The sequence below is a fragment of the Solea senegalensis genome, linkage group LG10 (assembly GCF_019176455.1).
Source record: "Solea senegalensis isolate Sse05_10M linkage group LG10, IFAPA_SoseM_1, whole genome shotgun sequence".
Lineage (NCBI taxonomy): Eukaryota > Metazoa > Chordata > Actinopteri > Pleuronectiformes > Soleidae > Solea > Solea senegalensis.
Genome location: NC_058030.1, coordinates 11,472 through 29,328, shown reverse-complemented (window position 1 = coordinate 29,328; position 17,857 = coordinate 11,472). Strand labels below are relative to the sequence as shown.

The window sequence follows — 17,857 nt, the reverse complement described above, 5'->3', positions numbered from 1 at the left end:
ACCCTGCGGGTTGGTGCGACATTTTCCTCACAGAATTTCATGTAATCTGTGAAACAGTTATTGAAGCCATCGATGTTATCACCATCAGAGAAAGTCTCCCAGATTGTTGTCTCGAAGCAGTCTCTCAACCTCTCCTTGGCTTCTTCATTCCACATCATTACAGTTCTTTTCTGTGCGGGCTGCCTCCTCACCACGGGTGTGTATTCAGGTCGCAGACGTATCAGGTTATGATCAGAGCAGCCGAGTGGGGGGAGGGGGGCGGAGGTGTACGCATCCTTTATATTTGCATATAAAAGGTCCAGCGTCTTGTTCTCCCGGGTGTGGCACTTCACGTACTGTGTGAACGTGGGTAAAAAGGGGGAAAACGAGGCATGGTTGAAATCACCATTTATGAGCAGGAGAGAGTTTGGGTGTTTAGTTTGCAGTGCCGACACTGAGCTGTGCAGCCTCTCACATGCTGCGGCTGCATCGGCTGAGGGAGGGATGTAGACTGTATACACAATCACATGTGAGAACTCCCTCGGGATGTAATATGGGCGGATGCCCACCGCAACAAACTCAATGTCCTTTGTGCAGACTTGCTCTTTGATGCAGACGTGTGCGGGGTCGCACCATCTCTCGTTAATAAACACCGCCACTCCTCCACCTCTCCTCTTCCCAGCCACATTCCGGTCCGCACATACCGTCTTAAACCCCTCCAGGGAAACGACCGAGTCCGGTGTCATCTCTGTCAGCCAGGTCTCCGTGAAGCACAGCAGGCTGCTCTCCCTGAAGTCCCTCTGGTGCCGGGTCAGCGTTGCGAGCTCGTCCGTTTTGTTCACGAGGGAGCGGACGTTTCCCATGATGATAGATGGGATAAAAGGACGGAACCTACATTTCCTTTCCTGTTTCCTCCGACCCGCTCTGCAGCCCCGTCTCTTCCTCTTTAAAACCGTTGGAATCGTCCATCCCGCGTTGAGAGAGAGAGCGCAACACCAACAGCTGATCCCTGGTGTAAACAATGGGTCCGCTGAGTGTGCCTGCCGCCGGAGTTCCCAAAAGTGCCGGGAAGAGCATTAAACAAAATGCAAAAGTAATAACAGTGGTCTCATTGTATTTTACAGCTACTTATGCAGAGGCCAGGGTAAAGTTACATCAAGCCGAGTATACATCAGACCTGACAGACACCGAAGATGGCTTGATAAAGAGAAAGTAAGTGTTTGGGGGGATACAGGTTAATGGTAATTTCCATGGAGGCTGTAGGTATGGTTTACCTTATATATCTTCATATTAACCTCTCTAGGGCAAGGGCAAAACTCCAGAGTCAGAGCAAACAACTAGAATCAAGTGAGGATTCTGATACAGAGGATGAAATTCCACCCACTCCCCCAGAAAAACTCCTTAAGCTAGCAGCAAATAAAATGACTAGCCGGATCACCAGCCCCACTGCCCAGTTAGTTGCCAGTTCCAAAGTCCAGCAGGTCGCCAGCCCCACTGCCCAGCGAGTTGCCAGTTGCACTGTCCAGCAGTTCGCCAGAACCATTGCCCACAGGGTTGGAAGCCCCAGTTGTGAAGCCATGTTCTTTAAATTTCTTACAATTGTAGAAGAAATTAAGGAGACCCAGAAGGTTCATGGTAAGATGCTAAATGTCCTGAAGAAGGAAGATGCATCAGTCATGGAGGTTCCTGATGGAGTGGTCTTCCCGCTGCAAACTCAAGCAGGCTCTCGAGGAGAAACTAGGGGAGCGCAGTCTAATGTCTGCTGTTGTAAGTTTTCCTAATTGATTTGTATTAGCCTACAAAATAAAAATATGTATTACATTACAGTACATAATTACATAAAGGCTACAACTTTAAATGTTTAGTTGACTTCATGGCCTTGGCAGTTAATGTAAGCCTTTTTTTCTGCTTTTGGCCCTCATCTCTAGGTTGCCATGGTTGCAGGTATAGGGGGCACAAGTGTGGATGATGCAACAAGGAGAATGATGAAATATGTTCTGTCAAACCAGCTGGCATTGGACTATAACATGTTTGGCCGTCACGAGAAAAAGAAGTTTAAGGACTTGCGTCTTTTCAACGTTGTGTATGGTAAGTAAATTAGAGAAGTTAGAAATAACAAATAGAAATAATGTTTTGAAGAAAATTCCATCTCTGTGTGCGGTCCTCCCTTCAATTTATGGACTTGCATTTTTGACGACGCACCAGTAAGTGATTAAGCACAATGGCATTTTCAAATTTAAGTAAATTGGAGGAAAAATGTCTCACAAGATGAAAATGCAAGGAATGTCATTTCAAATCTGAAGCCTACATTGTACCATGGAGGCCTTCAGTAATGTGCATCAGTTATTACTTTTAGTGGTATTGGGCCTTGTTGAGCCGCATTTTGTAATAACGGTGCATTTTGTAATAAACGTCCAAAATGTAATTACTTTTTCATTTCATTTTGTAATAAAGCCGCATTTTGTAATAAACTGCCGCATTTTGTAATAAACTGCCCCAACACATTTTGTAATACATTTTGCCGCATTATGTAATAAGTTATTACATTTTGAGAAGATTATTACAAAATGCACTTGCAACTTTTTTATTCTCTAGGAAATGTAATAACATGGTGCATTATGTAATAATACCTATTATTGTTGTTTGTTAAACAATGAATTTATACAAGAGTGACTATTTGTTGTTTTTTATGCAATTTCCCTTAGAGCTATGTAGCCCAATAAATCTATGTATGACAGAACATGTTTTGAATTATATAGGCCAATAACTTGTGGCCAAATTCAAAGCTCCACATGGTCTGTCACTCAGCCAGGGAGGGGAGGGCGGGCTGTAATCTGATTGGCTGCTGCATCAGTTCTACAAAGATCATGCACTGCTTGCATGCTTAATTGAGACAGCCAACAGAGTTCAACATGATGCCAGGTATGAAAAAACTGTGTCAAATATTATCTGTGTAATTGAATATATGGAAGTATAAAGACATTTTGCAGTTGATCTAAAGTTATGTAGATGTTTTGCTCTTTAGAAATTATATGACTGAATTTAAACCTGCATTGTCCAAGTTATGCTCACTGCATTAAAAACAGTTTGTAAAGTAAAACTGAAATCTATGCCTCTAAGTACATATTAAAAGTTAATAACTTTTAATGACCGACAAGTAATAACACATTTGAAGGAAAACTGTGCATGTGCAAAAAACTAGAGCTATAACATAAGATAAGAAAGGTTGTACAAAGCAGCAGGGCGCTTTGGTGGTGTGGCATTAAAACTCAAGAAGCTGTTTGGGAAACATTCCAAGTGGTTTATGGCTTGGCTGGTAATTAGACATATTAGACATGGACAATTTGAAATTACGGATATATTTTGGAAATAGAAATTTTGTTGTTTGTTTAGCCTTTTGAGGCAATTTCATATTTGTTTCAAGTTAATCTTAGTGGAGAAATTTGCTGGTCATAGCAGCTCTCTAAACAAGCAGAAGACACTTACGTTGTTTAAGGTAGAACTTATATTCATTGGTTCATTATTATTTTAAATTGGCCACAAGCCTGCATGTGTTGGTTGCATTTATTGTTGTTGAAAGGTTCTATAAATGCATAAATAAAGCTGTTCTTTACCTATTCATCAGCGTTTCTATTTTGTATGTGCATATGTTAATGTTTACGAATGGATTAAATTTTGATACCCAGAGTTTTGTTCTGTATTATAAGAAGCATAATAAGGTTTGTTGGATGTTTATAACTATTCTTGATGTGGTTTTATCCAATAAAAAAAAATCTGGAATTTACAGAATATTCTCTGTTAATGCAACCTTTGAATAGTGTACTGATAGTAATTGTTAAGTACTGCTACTAGGCTAATACAGTGATACTAATAATAGGCCTAACTTTTACAAATACTTTAAAGTAAAATAAAATACAATTAACAAACAAATAAACAATGCTTTAGAAATTGTTATTACGTAATGCATCATGTTATTACATTTCCTAGAGAATAAAAAAGTTGCAAGTGCATTTTGTAATAATCTTCTCAAAATGTAATAACTTATTACATATTGCGGCAAAATGTATTACAAAATGCGTTGGGGCAGTTTATTACAAAATGCGGCAGTTTATTACAAAATGCGGCTTTATTACAAAATGAAATGAAAAAGTTATTACATTTTGGACGTTTATTACAAAATGCACCGTTATTACAAAATGCGGCTCAACAGGCCTTTTAATGTGAAACAATGTGCATCATTTTATTTTATGATTATTTGTACACACCTCACAAAGCTATTATATATTAATTATGATTATGAGTGAACTCAATCATACTGGAGAAAACAGGCTCCAGTGACCTGTACACCATCCTCCGCCAATACCATCTCAGATGGTCTGGGCACATCTATCTATAAATTGTCTGTCTGTGTCTTAATCTAATATCTCTCAAACCGAGACTTCAAACTTGCTACGAGCACGAGTTAGTGCAGTGGCAAGTTTGACGTTGTTTGGATAAGTAATGCAAAGATATCTTTAAATATATTGCTAAATGAAGCACATGTTGGCTTTCGCCACTCTACTTTTAGCCACTACCCCTCTCACTCGCACAGCACTATGAGTGAGACAAGGCGCTGTCAAGCTGAGTCAGCCGACAAATGCAGAGGATAAGCAGGCTGCACACGCCAACAAACAACACGCCATCAAGCTGAGGCAGATGACTAACGCAGTGCACCCAACCAGAGACTGTTCACCCCACTTCCTTCTGGGAGGTGTTACAGGTCTCTCCGCACCTGAACCAGCAGGTTAAGAGGAAGCTTCTTTCCTGCAGCTGTCACCCCACTGAACTCTATCGCTGCATCCCGGTGAAAACCAACCAACTGTTATGCAAACATGTAGTTCAATTTTCCACATTTATTGTATGACATTGTGACAGTATCACTATTTGCTTTCTACCATACACAAATAAAAATGTCACTGAACGTTTGCTGTGCAATAGTAACAATGAGCATTCAAACACACCAAACCAACAATTACAAAAAACACACATCAAAACTGATTTTGGACGGGCACTGTACTAGTTCATCGAATGGATGACACCCGCCTCCCAAAAATCTTATTAGCCAATGCCCTACGCAAATACAGATGCCCCCACCTTCGTTTTTAATGACGTCATTAAGAGGGATCTTACACATCTTTCCATCAACCTGGACAACTGGGAGGCAATTGCAAGTGAGAGATCCAACTGGCACGCAGTGATTAACAACAGCTGCAGAGCCTCTCAGGAGCCCTACAAGTTATTCCTGGAAGAGAGACCCTCAAAACAGGAAGCAGTTTGTTGCACGTGACAGGAATGGCCATAGCAGTAGTACTATTATAATAAAATGTTTTGAATTCAAGTACTTCTGAAATATTTTCTTGTGCTAAAAATCCATGACGATTATCCATCATATCCTTCATACTTTTGCCAATATGGCCCTGAAGTTGGCCATTGCCTAATTCTAAATGGTGTTTAAAGAGAATATGTTTTTAATGTTGGCTTATACTGTCAACCAAATTTGTTTTACAGAGGCTCTTAATAAGAATTCTTTGACAGCAAAGGTGAACCAGCAGGAAGCAGAGAAGGCACTGTCCAAATGGTTTTCTGGGGCAAGAGACAGAGGAGGACGAAGAGCAGCCAGACAGCCAGTGCCAAAATAAAGCGTACTGAGCAGTCGTGGAATGAGTGAGTGCTGAGACATTGTTTTTTTGACCAATAAATCTGTTGACTTACAATATTCCGGAATAAAAAGTTGAAATCAGAGAATGTGGCCATTTTTTAAATTCAATCCACTCTTATATATCAATACCTTAGTTATAATCCTAATGTATATTATCCAACAGATTATCATTTGATGGCACACATCAGTTCATGTATTGCGGTATTATCCTGTAAATTGTCTAAAGCAGCTCATCTGCCTGGGGTTTTGTGTGTAAATGTGTAAAATTGCCGTGTTCCATGTTAACATAGAGGTTTGTGAATGAGGAAGGTAGGTATCATTTTATTTGAACATTTTTTAAGTCCTTTCATCTGGTCAGTGTGGTAGAATAGGTTCTCAGAGCTGGGACCAGGATGGGTCTTGTGTATTTACCCCAGTTGGGGCCCACTTAAAACCTAGTGTAATCCTGCATTAAACCAACATGGTCTGTTAGCATGGGGCCAACATGAAACCCATGGACAATCCCACTTGTAACCCATATATCAGCCCAATACTGTCCCCTCGTAGGACCCACATAGGATTTAAAGCTGGGACCAAGATGGGTCTTGTCTGTTTTACCCAGCTGGGGTCTACTTAAGCTCTAGTGTGATTCTGCCTTAAATTCACATGGGCAATTGGATTGGGGCCAACATGGAACCCATGGACAATCCCACTTGTAACCCATATATCAGCCCATACTGTCCCCTTGTAGGACCCACATAGGACTTAAAGCTGGGACCAAGATGGGTGTTGTCTGTTTTACCCAGATGGGGCCCACCTAAGATCTAGTGTAATCCTGCCTTAAATTCACCTGGGAAATTGGATTGGGGCCAACATGGAACCCATGGACAAACCCATATGGGTGCAATCTGACATACCCATATGGGGCCCATTATTCAGCCCAATTTGTATCCACATGGGCCCCACATAAAAAATGTACCACCCTGAGCATGTTGGCTGGGTATGGCTGTAAGGAAGCAGCAGTGGTGTAAAACTTTACAGCATCTGGTATTCCCAGGCGGTCTCCCATCCAAGTACAAACCACGCCCGACCCTGCTTAGCTTCCGAGATCAGGCGTGCTCAGGGTGGTATGGCCGTAAGCCGGCGAGCTGGGGACACAGACTGCTTTTATGGACTGGGCAAGGCCCCCTGCTCGTGGAGGGGCTCAAAAGTCAGCCTTTCGGACACACTGCACTTCAGCCTTTATCTCCACCACATGCTACACTCTATTCCAGTATTGGGAAGCGACACCGAGATGGGCAAGCTGCTGTTGGTGCCGTCATGTCCAGTTGTTGCTGAATCTATAGGAAACGACAGCCAGGTATGCCAGTAAAAAAGGTCGAGTGTTTCCTCTCCAATGTGTGCTGGAGGTTGAAGTTGAACATAGCACAGCATTAACGAGCAACTGAGTCAAGGCATTGGCCTCTGGGATTATTCATTTCCTGCACCATCAGCCAGAGCTGTGTCTGGCAACAGCCACCCAGTGTTTGGCGAGTACACCTCATACTTACCTGGCAGGGGAGATACCGTGATCAAGAAGGCGGTTCACCGAGGGCGAGGCTCAGCCATTGCCCTCCGGTTGTGTTGACCCCTGCAAATTCCCCAAACGTGGGAGTCTTGACTGCATAATTTTTGCTAGTGGGGTGCTGCGTCCGCGCTTTCCCCCGATGATGTCGTTGTAAGCAAAGGTCAGCCGCCCGAAGTTCAACGTTGTGTGCCCATCTCCAAACTTCTCACGTCCTTGCGGAGCAACATCCCCAGTCTTTCCAAGTTGCTGGGAACGTGATGGTTGTGGGTGTTGTCTTTTAGCTCAAAGCAAATGTCACGCTCCCTTTCCCAACTCTTTGTAGAAGAACTCGATTGTTGGAGATGGATCCATGGCCATCATGCCAAGGGTTAATACTTTGGCGCTTGCTCTGTTCACTCCATGCAGTGACCTGATGTTGAAGTGATGCCAGGAGCAACTCACCATTTCAGAAGCCCGGATGAGGTGGGAAATGGCCCGGCAGTTTGTACTGCTCAGTGTGACACGGAGCTGCTTTGCTCATGCACTCACGTCTACCACTAAATGTTGGAGGTGTGCCAGTGAGCGAGGAATGTGCCACAGCCTCAGCGACTGATAGAAAACTGCAGCACACAACCGACAGTAGGAAAGCGCTTCCAAACATGCAGTCAAATCTGGGCGGTTTATTGGCCGACTAAGCAAAAACGTTGAAGGAAGGCCGTCCCAAGGTGGCCGGCCGGCCGGCCGACCGAGACTGTGGTGACTCCGGCGGATAGACTCCTCGGCTGCTCTCCAGGACAGGGGCTACGTTGTGTAATGGCATATTGCATGCACACAGATGTTTCTTTAGGTCACACAAAGTTCAGTGGTTAGTTGTTTCTTGGGTCACACGAGGTGTAGAGGGCAATTATAAGTTTCCCATTTCATCTCAAGGTCCCTGTCCTCCCAAGAAACTCCCTGCTCTCTACTGATATCTGCTAGTTTCTCACAACAGTTTATTGGCATCATATCAGACAACTACTCTATCCAATGAACCTTCTGTTCTTCTATATCACGTACACATACTGCTGAAGACATGTTTATATACGCCTTGTTTCTCTCTGCTCAGTGTTGTTCACTTTGCAGACTCTTCGACTCTGTAAACTGTGCTCCTCTGGTTGCAACTCAGATTAAATCAACTTGCTTGTATTCATCCGACTCAGTTCTCGTGCTTCATCTCACTCACAAAAGTTCCCACAACAATTTGGTGTCAGAAGTGGGATCGTCTGAGAGTCCGTCGGGATCAAAAGGACGTCGGCAGCGCGCACCTGGAATCCAGGAGATCTTCCTCTACCTCCAACCAAGTATTCAGAGAGAGGGGACCGGCGATCCAATTGATTGACTGACTGGCTCCACGACGATCCAAGATAAAGATAACGTCCGATTGAGACGGTGAGATGTTGACTTTCCAAATTCCAAATCTACCAATGATTCATGAATAATGACAATGATTCTGTAATCAATAGAGAAAAGTTTTTTATGTATTTTCTGAGTCTGTGGATACTTGCATTACTGCTGGTCATCATTTTCCATCGTTTACTTCCTTTTTGTTTTGGAACATTGACACGGAACTGTCATGTTGTAGGTTTTGATTGAAGGGGTTTACTTCCTTGAAATTGAAACTGAGTTTGTAGGTATAGGTTTTTATAACCTGATACTGAGTTTGTAGGTATAGGTTTTTATAACCTGATACTGAGTTTGTAGGTACAGATTTTTATAATCTGATACTGAGTTGTAGGTACAGATCTTTATGGTCTGATACTGAAGTAGGTGAGAACTTTCCACTCTCACTGAGGTAGGTGAGAACGTTCCATTCTCACTGAAGTTAGGTGTGGGTTATAGGCGTCAAAGACCTACACCTAGGATTATTTACTAGAAGTCAGGGACTTACCGGTAGACAGGGTCTATACGAGGTAAATAATCAAAAGAGTCAGGGACTCTTGGTAAAAAGGAAACATGGGTACCCAAGGAAGTAAACGAGCGAAAAATTATCCAGACAGTCCAATTATTCTGGCCATGAAACAAAAATATGGGGATCAAAGTGTTGAATGTTTAAATTACTGGGTAACAAATCATGGATTCCCAGAAGGGGGATCGTTGAGCAAAACTCAACTGAAAAAATTACGTGAAAGTCTTGAGAAAGAAAGACAGACAATTATGAGCAAAAAGAGAGTGAAAAGTGATAAAATGAGAGAGATTGAAAAGAATGAAGGATGTCTGAAAAAGTGGGAAGTTGAATGTGAAACGAGAGAAAGGAGACAAGTGTGCAAAATGATAACATGTATGAAAGTTGATAAGAAAGACAAAGGAAGTGATTTTGAACCTAAGAGTAAAAAGAATTCTCTCTATCCTAAACTGACAGGGTGCGGTCAGAGCTCTCTGGTTGATGACGCTTCCTGGTCCCTCCCTCGAAGACGACCCCCTCCAGATGCAATGGCTCCGCCTTCGGTTCCTCCTCCATACAACGCCTCATCTGCCACGTCATCACCGATGTCATCCACATCCTCTTTCATGAACACTCCCTCACCAGGCTCCAGTGTCCTCACCTCCTCCTCCCTCTCCCCTCCAATTGCAGCACGCACCAGACAACAATCAGATTCAGCTCTTACGATGCCAATGGTGCAAGTTATGGGTCCGGATGGAAATCCAGGTTTTGTCTACCGCCCATGGACAACTCAGGACCTGATTGATGCAGCATCACACCTCCCAAAGCCTGCACAAGGTGGCGCTGCCATGGCACGAGCCTATGTTCAGTTCATCAAAGATTTCACACCAACCTCAGGCGAAATCCAGAGAGTCATGATGAAATACATGAAACCATCTGATTTCTCCAAGGTGAAAGACATTTTCCCAAGAGATGGCGACTTCAGACCACAAACGGTGAATTGGGACACTAATGACAATGCTGATCTAGCAGACCGACAGTATCAGGACTTTGTCACACAATTAGGACTGAAATTGGTTGAGGTTTCCCCTGCTCACTGTGACCTTGTTAAAGTGAATGCCTGCTGTCAGAAGGAAGAGGCATGCAGAGGGGACGCAGGCCATGGCAAGGAGAGAGATCAGGTCCAAGAATGGGACCACCACCAGGTTACGATGTGTGCTTCCTGTGTGGCACTAAAGGACATTGGGCAAAGGATTGCACACAATTCCGAGGCCGAGGCAGAGGAAGAGGTGCTCCACCTAGAGGCAGAAATGACCGTTGGCAACAATCATCTGACTGATCTGAGAGACGAGGGAGGGGAGGACCAGATGCGTGCGTCACCCAGACAGCCTACCCTGAACCTTCAGAAAAGGGGAGTGAGAATGACACACACACACACACCACTCACACGCTTACACCGCAGCAACAACACCAACTACTCACAGATACTATTGAAGTTTTACAGAGAAAAACTGAGTTTAAACCTATAGGAACATACACCATGTATGATGACTCAATGGTGCAGAAACTGCCCACTATGATTTTGAATGTTGCAGGAAAAGATGTTACATTTATGGTTGACTCGGGTGCAACACGCACAGTGTTAAAATACTCTGAAATACCTGAGGCCAAACTCAGTGGCAATTTCATGTATTCCATTGGTGCATGTGGCACAACAGTGAAAGAGAACTATACATCTCCAATTACGTGTTCTCATCCTGAACCATTTACTAAAGTAAAGCACTCATTTTTGCTTTCCCAAGTCTGTCCATTCAACTTGTTAGGACGAGACTTGATGATGGCTTTTGGCATCGACCTGATTTCGACACCAGAAGGAGTTAAAGCTGTGAGACGAACAACTCCACCCAATCCTGAAGCCTATATAATGGCTAAGTATCAACCTGATTTAATCTCCTCGCTGCTCTACATATACCAATGGAAAGTTGAGAGTGTTTTGGCTCCATCTCTAACTGAACGTGCACATGCACTGGTTAGCCCAACTGCAGCTTTCATGCAGCCTGAGGCACTCCATTGCACGTCACACGTGACAACTGACCTTGACAGAGACTATGAAACTAAATGGTGGACTGACATCAAAGATACTCTACTGACTGACTCTCTCTACTGGACAGACCTGCGATGTGCACTTTCTGTCAGCTTAACAGCTGAACAACAACGATTTTTTCTGATTAACAATTCACATCCACATATTTCGCTTTCCAAAGGACAAACTGATCAATGGAGAGATTTAGGTCCATGGACAAAATCATGCATTGAGCTCAAAGATTGGCAATCTACATCTGACCCACATGTGTCGTACTCGCCAAAGGTGGGTGTTTTCAAAACTGCATGCAAATTAACTGTGGCTACTCTGAAATCTGTCTACTTGCTAGACCACAATCTTGATAAAACCGAACACATACACCAAATGCTCTCCGCAGAACAGATCCATCCAGCCCTTGCACAAGTCCCACCCAAATTGTGGGCACAAGGCAAATATGATGTAGGTCTCATAAAAAATTGTGAACCTGTAATAGTCGCTCCTAAGTCTGACTACAGACCAAAACGAGTTCAGTACCCTCTGCGTCCGGAAGCCGTCGACGGCATTAAACCTGTTTTTAAATCCTTATTGGAAGCCGGTGTTATTATCCCATGCGATGACTCACCTGTCTGCACTCCTATTTTTCCAGTTCAAAAAGCTAGAGAACCACCATCTCTACCCGAGTGGCGATTTGTTCAAGACTTAAAAGCAGTTAATGCAGCTGTTCATGCCAGAACACCAAGTGTTCCTAACCCCTACACTTTGCTTTCACAAGTTCCATCCTCTGCTAAGTGGTTTTCAGTTGTTGATCTATCAAATGCATTTTTCAGTGTTCCTGTTCACAAGGATTCTCAGTACTGGTTTGCATTCCAGTTCAACGGGAAAGGTTATACTTTCACCCGTTTATGTCAGGGTTTCACTGAATCACCAACAATTTACAATCAGGCTTTATGCGAATCATTGTCGCCTCTAGCGCTCTCTGATGGCACTGCCTTACTACAATATGTAGACGATCTTCTGATCTGCGCTCCAACTGAAAAACAATGCATAACTGACACTATCAAACTGCTCAAACATCTGGCAGAAGAAGGACACAAAGCCAGCTTAAACAAGCTACAATTTGTCAGACAAGCTGTGACCTTCCTGGGTCACATAATTTCTGGTGAAGGCAAAACTATGTCTCCAAAACATATTGAAGCTATCCAAAAGATTCCAAAACCAATTACCCAAAAACAAATGCTATCTTTCCTGGGGATGTGTTCCTACTGTCGCGCTTTTGTCCCTAATTTTTCTGAGGTTGAAAGACCCCTCAGGACCTTGTGTCACCAATCAGGCATGACCTCTCGCTCACAACTTGAGTGGACACCGGAAGCAGACACTGCATTCCTGAACTTGAAACTTCAACTTCAGTCTCCTCCCACACTTGGTCTTCCTGACCCAACCAAACCATTCACTCAGACTGTGGATGAACGTTCGGGTTGCATGACTTCTGTCCTCCTACAACCTCATGGAGATAGGCTCCGTCCTGTGGCATATTTCTCGGGTAAACTCGATCCTGTTGCAGCAGGCATGCCAAAATGTCTCAGAGCTGTAGCAGCTGCTGAAAAAGCCCTTTTGGCCTCAAGAGATATAGTTGGCTACGCTCCTTTGACTCTTCTTGTGCCACATGCGGTCTCTTTGATCCTTTCTGAGCAGAAAACATCACACCTTTCGGCTGCTAGACACCTTAGGTATCACACGTGTCTTCTTGACATGCCTAATGTCACTCTTAAGAGGTGTACTGTTCTTAACCCTGCTACTCTGCTCCCTCTTCCACAGGATGGTGAGCCTCATGATTGCATGGCTGAACTTTCAGCATCTTGTTCTCCAAGACCTGATCTGACAGAAACGCCCTTGACAAATCCTGACCTTGTCCTCTATGTAGATGGCTCTGCTTCAAGAGACCCAGTTACAGGTCTCTGCCATGTTGGCTTTGCTGTTTGTTCTGACTATGACGTGATGATGTCATCATCTCTTCCACCTCACTTCTCAGCTCAAGCTGCAGAACTTGTGGCCTTAACGACTGCCTGCCAATTAGCTAAGGGTAGATCTGTAAATATCTACACTGATTCCAGATATGCTTTTGGTGTTGTTCATGACTTTGGTGCACTTTGGAAACATAGAGGTTTTCTGAAATCTGATGGCAAGCCTGTTTTGCATCACACACTCATTGCAGATCTCTTAGATGCCATCCTTCTTCCTTCTGCCATTTCTGTGTGTAAATGTGCTGCTCACACTAATGCCTCTGACCCAATTTCTACAGGTAACGCTCGAGCGGATGCAGCTGCAAAGGCAGCTTCTCTTCTCCCTTTGTCTAACTCTTCTGTATCACATACTTTGGTTTCAGTTTCTTCTGACGTGCCATCTTCCCTCAGTGCTGTTCAATCTTTTGCATCTCCAAAAGATAAGCAACTTTGGAGAAACGCAGGTGCTTCATGTCATGATGGCATCTGGATAGGCCCCGACAACAACCCGTGTTTGCCTTCCCATTTCTTCCCTCACTATGCTAAATTGACGCATGGGTCTGACCATGCATCAAAAGGAGGGATGCAGCAAATGATTAACACATTTTGGTTCACAAAAGGGTTTTCTGCCTATGCTCAAAAACACTGCCAAGCCTGTGTTATCTGTGCTACTCACAATGTAGGCAGGGCAATCCAACCTTCCCAACAAGCTGCTCATCCTCAACCAACTCGACCTTTTGAGCATGTCATGATGGATTTTGTAGAACTAACTCCATCAGAAGGAAAGTCTCATTGTTTAGTGATGGTAGACATGTGGAGCAAATGGGTTGAAGTGTTCCCAGCCTCAAAACAATCTGCCTCAGTAGTAGCTAAAGCCCTTCTTACTGAAATCATTCCCAGATGGGGAATTCCAGCTAAAATCTCCAGTGATAATGGCAGCCATTTGGTTAATTCAGCTATCACTGAACTGAGCCTATACTTAGGCATTAACCTGAGAACACACTGTTAGTGTGTTCTCAGGTTAATGCCTAAGTATAGGCTAGTGGAGGTGCAGTAGAGAGGGAGAATGGAACACTAAAGAACAAGCTGGCCAAGTGTTGTGAAGACACAGGTCTTCCATGGACAAAAGCACTTCCTCTAGTGCTTATGTATATGAGAATGCGAAAACGAAACAGAACTAACTTAAGCCCCTTTGAGATTCTTTTTGCAACTCCTCCTTCTGTAGGTGTGGAAGCTCCCCGATCTCCACCCCCATCAACAGCTCTTTGTGATCACAACACACTAACCTACTGTACCAATCTATCCAAACAGCTCTCTGATGTAAAGAAACAGGTGATCGCAGCCCTCCCTGTTCCAGCCAGTGGTCCCCTGCACCAGCTCGAACCAGGTGACTTTGTGGTCATAAAAGACTTCAGGAGGAAGTCGTGGAGGAACAGGAGGTGGCAAGGTCCGTTCCAGATCCTGCTGACAACCCACACTGCTGTGAAGGTCGCTGAGCGGGCTACCTGGATCCACGCCAGCCACTGCAGAAAGGTTCCAGCACCCCCTGCTGGTTCTCCTGGAAAACTACAAACTCCAGAGGCTGCTAAGTAAGACTTTGCGTTCGTAACAGGCACGCAGGCGACCAAGGGTCCGAAGAAAGAAGACAACAAGTGGCGTGCAGACGTAGTTTCTGTGTCACCTTCGTGGGCGCAAGAAGACCTACACCACACCACACCCTACACGTGTTACACCATTTCACTGTCTTTATTTTTCACACAGTGACTCTCCCCATACAAGTCTGTATATTTTTATGTGCGGTTTTTATCTAGTTTCTGTAATTGTTATATTTGTTACGTTGTTGTTCGCACTACTCCCTTACCTCCTTGATACATAGGCCATGGACCGTAACAGACCCTGGCATCCGTTCAGACACCCAGGCCTGTGTGGTATACGAGGCACTATGTGTTGTTTCCTGTTTTTAACCTTGATCATTGTCCTTCCGATTCTGTTTTTTCTGAGACCACAGCTCATTCACCACTCACTTGACGCTAACACGAGTGATACCAACCAGCTGGTTCACCGTCTTAAACGCACGCTCCTGACAAATGACAGTCTCCATGACCATACGCAGAATGTCTGGTACCAAACCATGTTTTTCTTTGCTAAACAACAGACCAGTTCCCCTTGTTATGTTTGTTCCTTGATACCTCGCACTACCACTGGTTCACTCCCTGTTGTTCCTAGACCCCTCAATGCGACTGAGACTCTTTCTGTGTTGGTAGCCATGACAACAACTGCCACTGACACTGTTGACGATTCGTGGATAACAGTTAACATGACTAGGCGACTGGCAATGATTAATGAAACCTTAGTAGACTATACGGGTTTGAAGTGGCGTTTTAATCCTTCTTCTTTGCCACTTGGTAGTAGACAAACTCGCCTCTCCGCACCAGTTTTTCATACACAATTGGCACCCTGGAAACCAAAGGTCTGTTTCCGACGAAATTGCATTTCCCCTGGGACTGGATGTGCACCTAATGTTCCAGTTGGAACTTCTGCCCATTGTGAGCAAGTTGTAAATGCTGGCTGTGGGGTTCGTTCTTGCGGTGACCCATGTCCAAACGCTGACGGCGTCCCATTCATTGGTAGAGCTAATCTTACTGGGATCCCTACTAAAACCAATTCTTCAGTTACCAATCCTTATGTTAGACTTCCCAATCCAACACTCGGTGCCAGTACTCTGAAATCGCATGTGTGGGTTTGTGGAAAGTATGTTTATCTTTTCCTCCCTCCACGTTGGTGTGGTCTTTGCTATCTGGCTAAATTGATTCCTAATTACAGACTGACCAATAACCTTACTTACTTCATCTCACAATATACGCACTACCATGCTGGCCATTTGGCTAAACGTGATGTACGTGTCTCTGCTGGCAGTAAGTTCCTGGCCGCAATCTTGCCTCAATGGGGTACGGTGCATTTAAGTCACCATATTGACACACTTGCCGTAGATCTAGAGAATTTGACTACATTGACCACTCAAGGTTTTGAGGCCCTATCCCCGGAAATCCAAGCTCTCCGCGATGTGGCCTTGCAGAACAGAATGGCCCTGGATCTTTTGTTAGCCTCTCAGGGTGGGGTGTGTCATATTATTGGTTCAGAATGTTGCACATATATTCCCGACAATACGGACAATGTGACAGACACGATCGTACACCTTAATGACCTCCTTCGCACACAGCTCAGCCGTGACAGCCCTTCCCCCTCTTCTGGTTGGGACTGGTGGTCTTGGCTTACGTCCGGGGGATGGAAGGCGTGGTTGATGAAGCTTGGGCTGTTCTGTGTTTTTTTTACTGTGCTGTTTTTCCAGCTGTATTATTCCTATGGTCAAGAAAATTGTGGGCTCCTTGTTCTCGTTGCAGATGACACGCTATCACCTGCTTTCTGTCACTGCTTCTGCTCCCCAGGTGGCTTTGGACGACATAGCTGCCACTTATGTACTGACCATAGACGCGAGCACAGACGACTCACACACTGATGCTGACTCTGATGCATGTGTATAAAGGATTTTGTTTGACAGTAACCCAGTTCTCTCTTTGCTATGCTCTACTCAGGATGCTTTCATCCACAAAAACAGCTTGCAACTTTTACCTTAAGGTTTTCCGTTGAATTGTATTCTGTGTGACGACTGATCGTAAACCAGTTGGAATGCTCAGTCTGAAGTTTTGAATACTGTTCTTTTCTCCTATTTGATTGTCATCTGGGATTTGTTGTGTTATATTGTGTGTGCATATTTTGTTGATTCTATTGTTGATTGTGTTTTATTGGTTGTTTTTCTCTTCCTCGTTTATCCTTAAGGATAAAAAGGGGGGAAATGTAATGGCATATTGCATGCACACAGATGTTTCTTTAGGTCACACAAGGTTCAGTGGTTAGTTGTTTCTTGGGTCACACGAGGTGTAGAGGGCAATTCTAAGTTTCCCATTTCATCTCAAGGTCCCTGTCCTCCCAAGAAACTCCCTGCTCTCTACTGATATCTGCTAGTTTCTCACAACAGCTTATTGGCATCATATCAGACAACTACTCTATCCAATGAACCTTCTGTTCTTCTGTATCACGTACACATACTGCTGAAGACATGTTTATATACGCCTTGTTTCTCTCTGCTCAGTGTTGTTCACTTTGCAGACTCTTCGACTCTGTAAACTGTGCTCCTCTGGTTGCAACTCAGATTAAATCAACTTGCTTGTATTCATCCGACTCAGTTCTCGTGCTTCATCTCACTCACAAAAGTTCCCACAACAAATACAAGGCTAATATTTCAACTTTTATACCATAACCATGTCGTTTACGTCACCACAGGACAACCCCTATTGGGAATACAAGGCTAATCTTTTCCCACTATTTAATCTATCCCCACAAAACCTTTACTTTATTATCCGGATTTCACAGCAACAGCTCACTTCAAAAACAACATCGCTTTTAGACGACTGAGGTTCGGAATAGAACACCAAGCGTGAAGGTAAAATTCCTTCTTACCTTATTTCAGGTTAGGGCCCCGCAAGGCGTTCCACCCAAACCACCAGTCTTTGCCAATTCTTCAAACGTCTTTCCTAGAGGATCCTGTTCGTGACGCCAAATTGAAGGATGTTCCTTCCTCAGGTTCGTTTGG

General features: G+C 44.0%; 2 protein-coding genes, 1 non-coding gene and 1 pseudogene across 3 annotated transcripts; 3 read left to right on the top strand and 1 right to left on the bottom strand.

Moving 5' to 3' along the window:
• Window positions 1-1,400: 1,400 nt before the first annotated feature.
• Window positions 1,401-14,799, top strand: LOC122775835. Its single transcript, XM_044036033.1, has 5 exons — window positions 1,401-1,746; window positions 1,924-2,067; window positions 9,601-10,538; window positions 11,492-14,210; window positions 14,432-14,799. Exons 1-5 carry the CDS (start codon window positions 1,401-1,403, stop codon window positions 14,797-14,799), a joined length of 4,515 nt encoding a protein of 1,504 aa, XP_043891968.1.
• On the bottom strand, window positions 6,689-6,797 carry LOC122776548 (annotated as a pseudogene).
• LOC122776555 lies at window positions 7,199-7,362 on the top strand. The gene has a single exon (XR_006361237.1). It is a non-coding gene; the product is annotated as a U1 spliceosomal RNA (small nuclear RNA).
• Window positions 10,541-17,004, top strand: LOC122776519. The gene is made up of 2 exons (XM_044037117.1): window positions 10,541-11,491; window positions 14,518-17,004. The coding sequence occupies exon 2, from the start codon at window positions 15,086-15,088 to the stop codon at window positions 16,721-16,723; it is 1,638 nt and encodes a 545-aa protein (XP_043893052.1). The 5' UTR covers window positions 10,541-11,491; window positions 14,518-15,085; the 3' UTR covers window positions 16,724-17,004.
• Window positions 17,005-17,857: the final 853 nt, after the last annotated feature.

Bases quoted from the DNA above. Each gene is read 5' to 3' on its own strand.
- LOC122775835 (XM_044036033.1), top strand. From the start codon at position 1,401: ATGACTAGCCGGATCACCAGCCCCACTGCCCAGTTAGTTGCCAGTTCC. The intron at 2,068-9,600 runs GTAAGTAAATTA...CTAAACTGACAG, and splicing joins TCTTTTCAACGTTGTGTATG to GGTGCGGTCAGAGCTCTCTG. The intron at 14,211-14,431 runs GTTAGTGTGTTC...CTCCTTCTGTAG, and splicing joins CATTAACCTGAGAACACACT to GTGTGGAAGCTCCCCGATCT.
- LOC122776519 (XM_044037117.1), top strand. From the start codon at position 15,086: ATGGACCGTAACAGACCCTGGCATCCGTTCAGACACCCAGGCCTGTGT.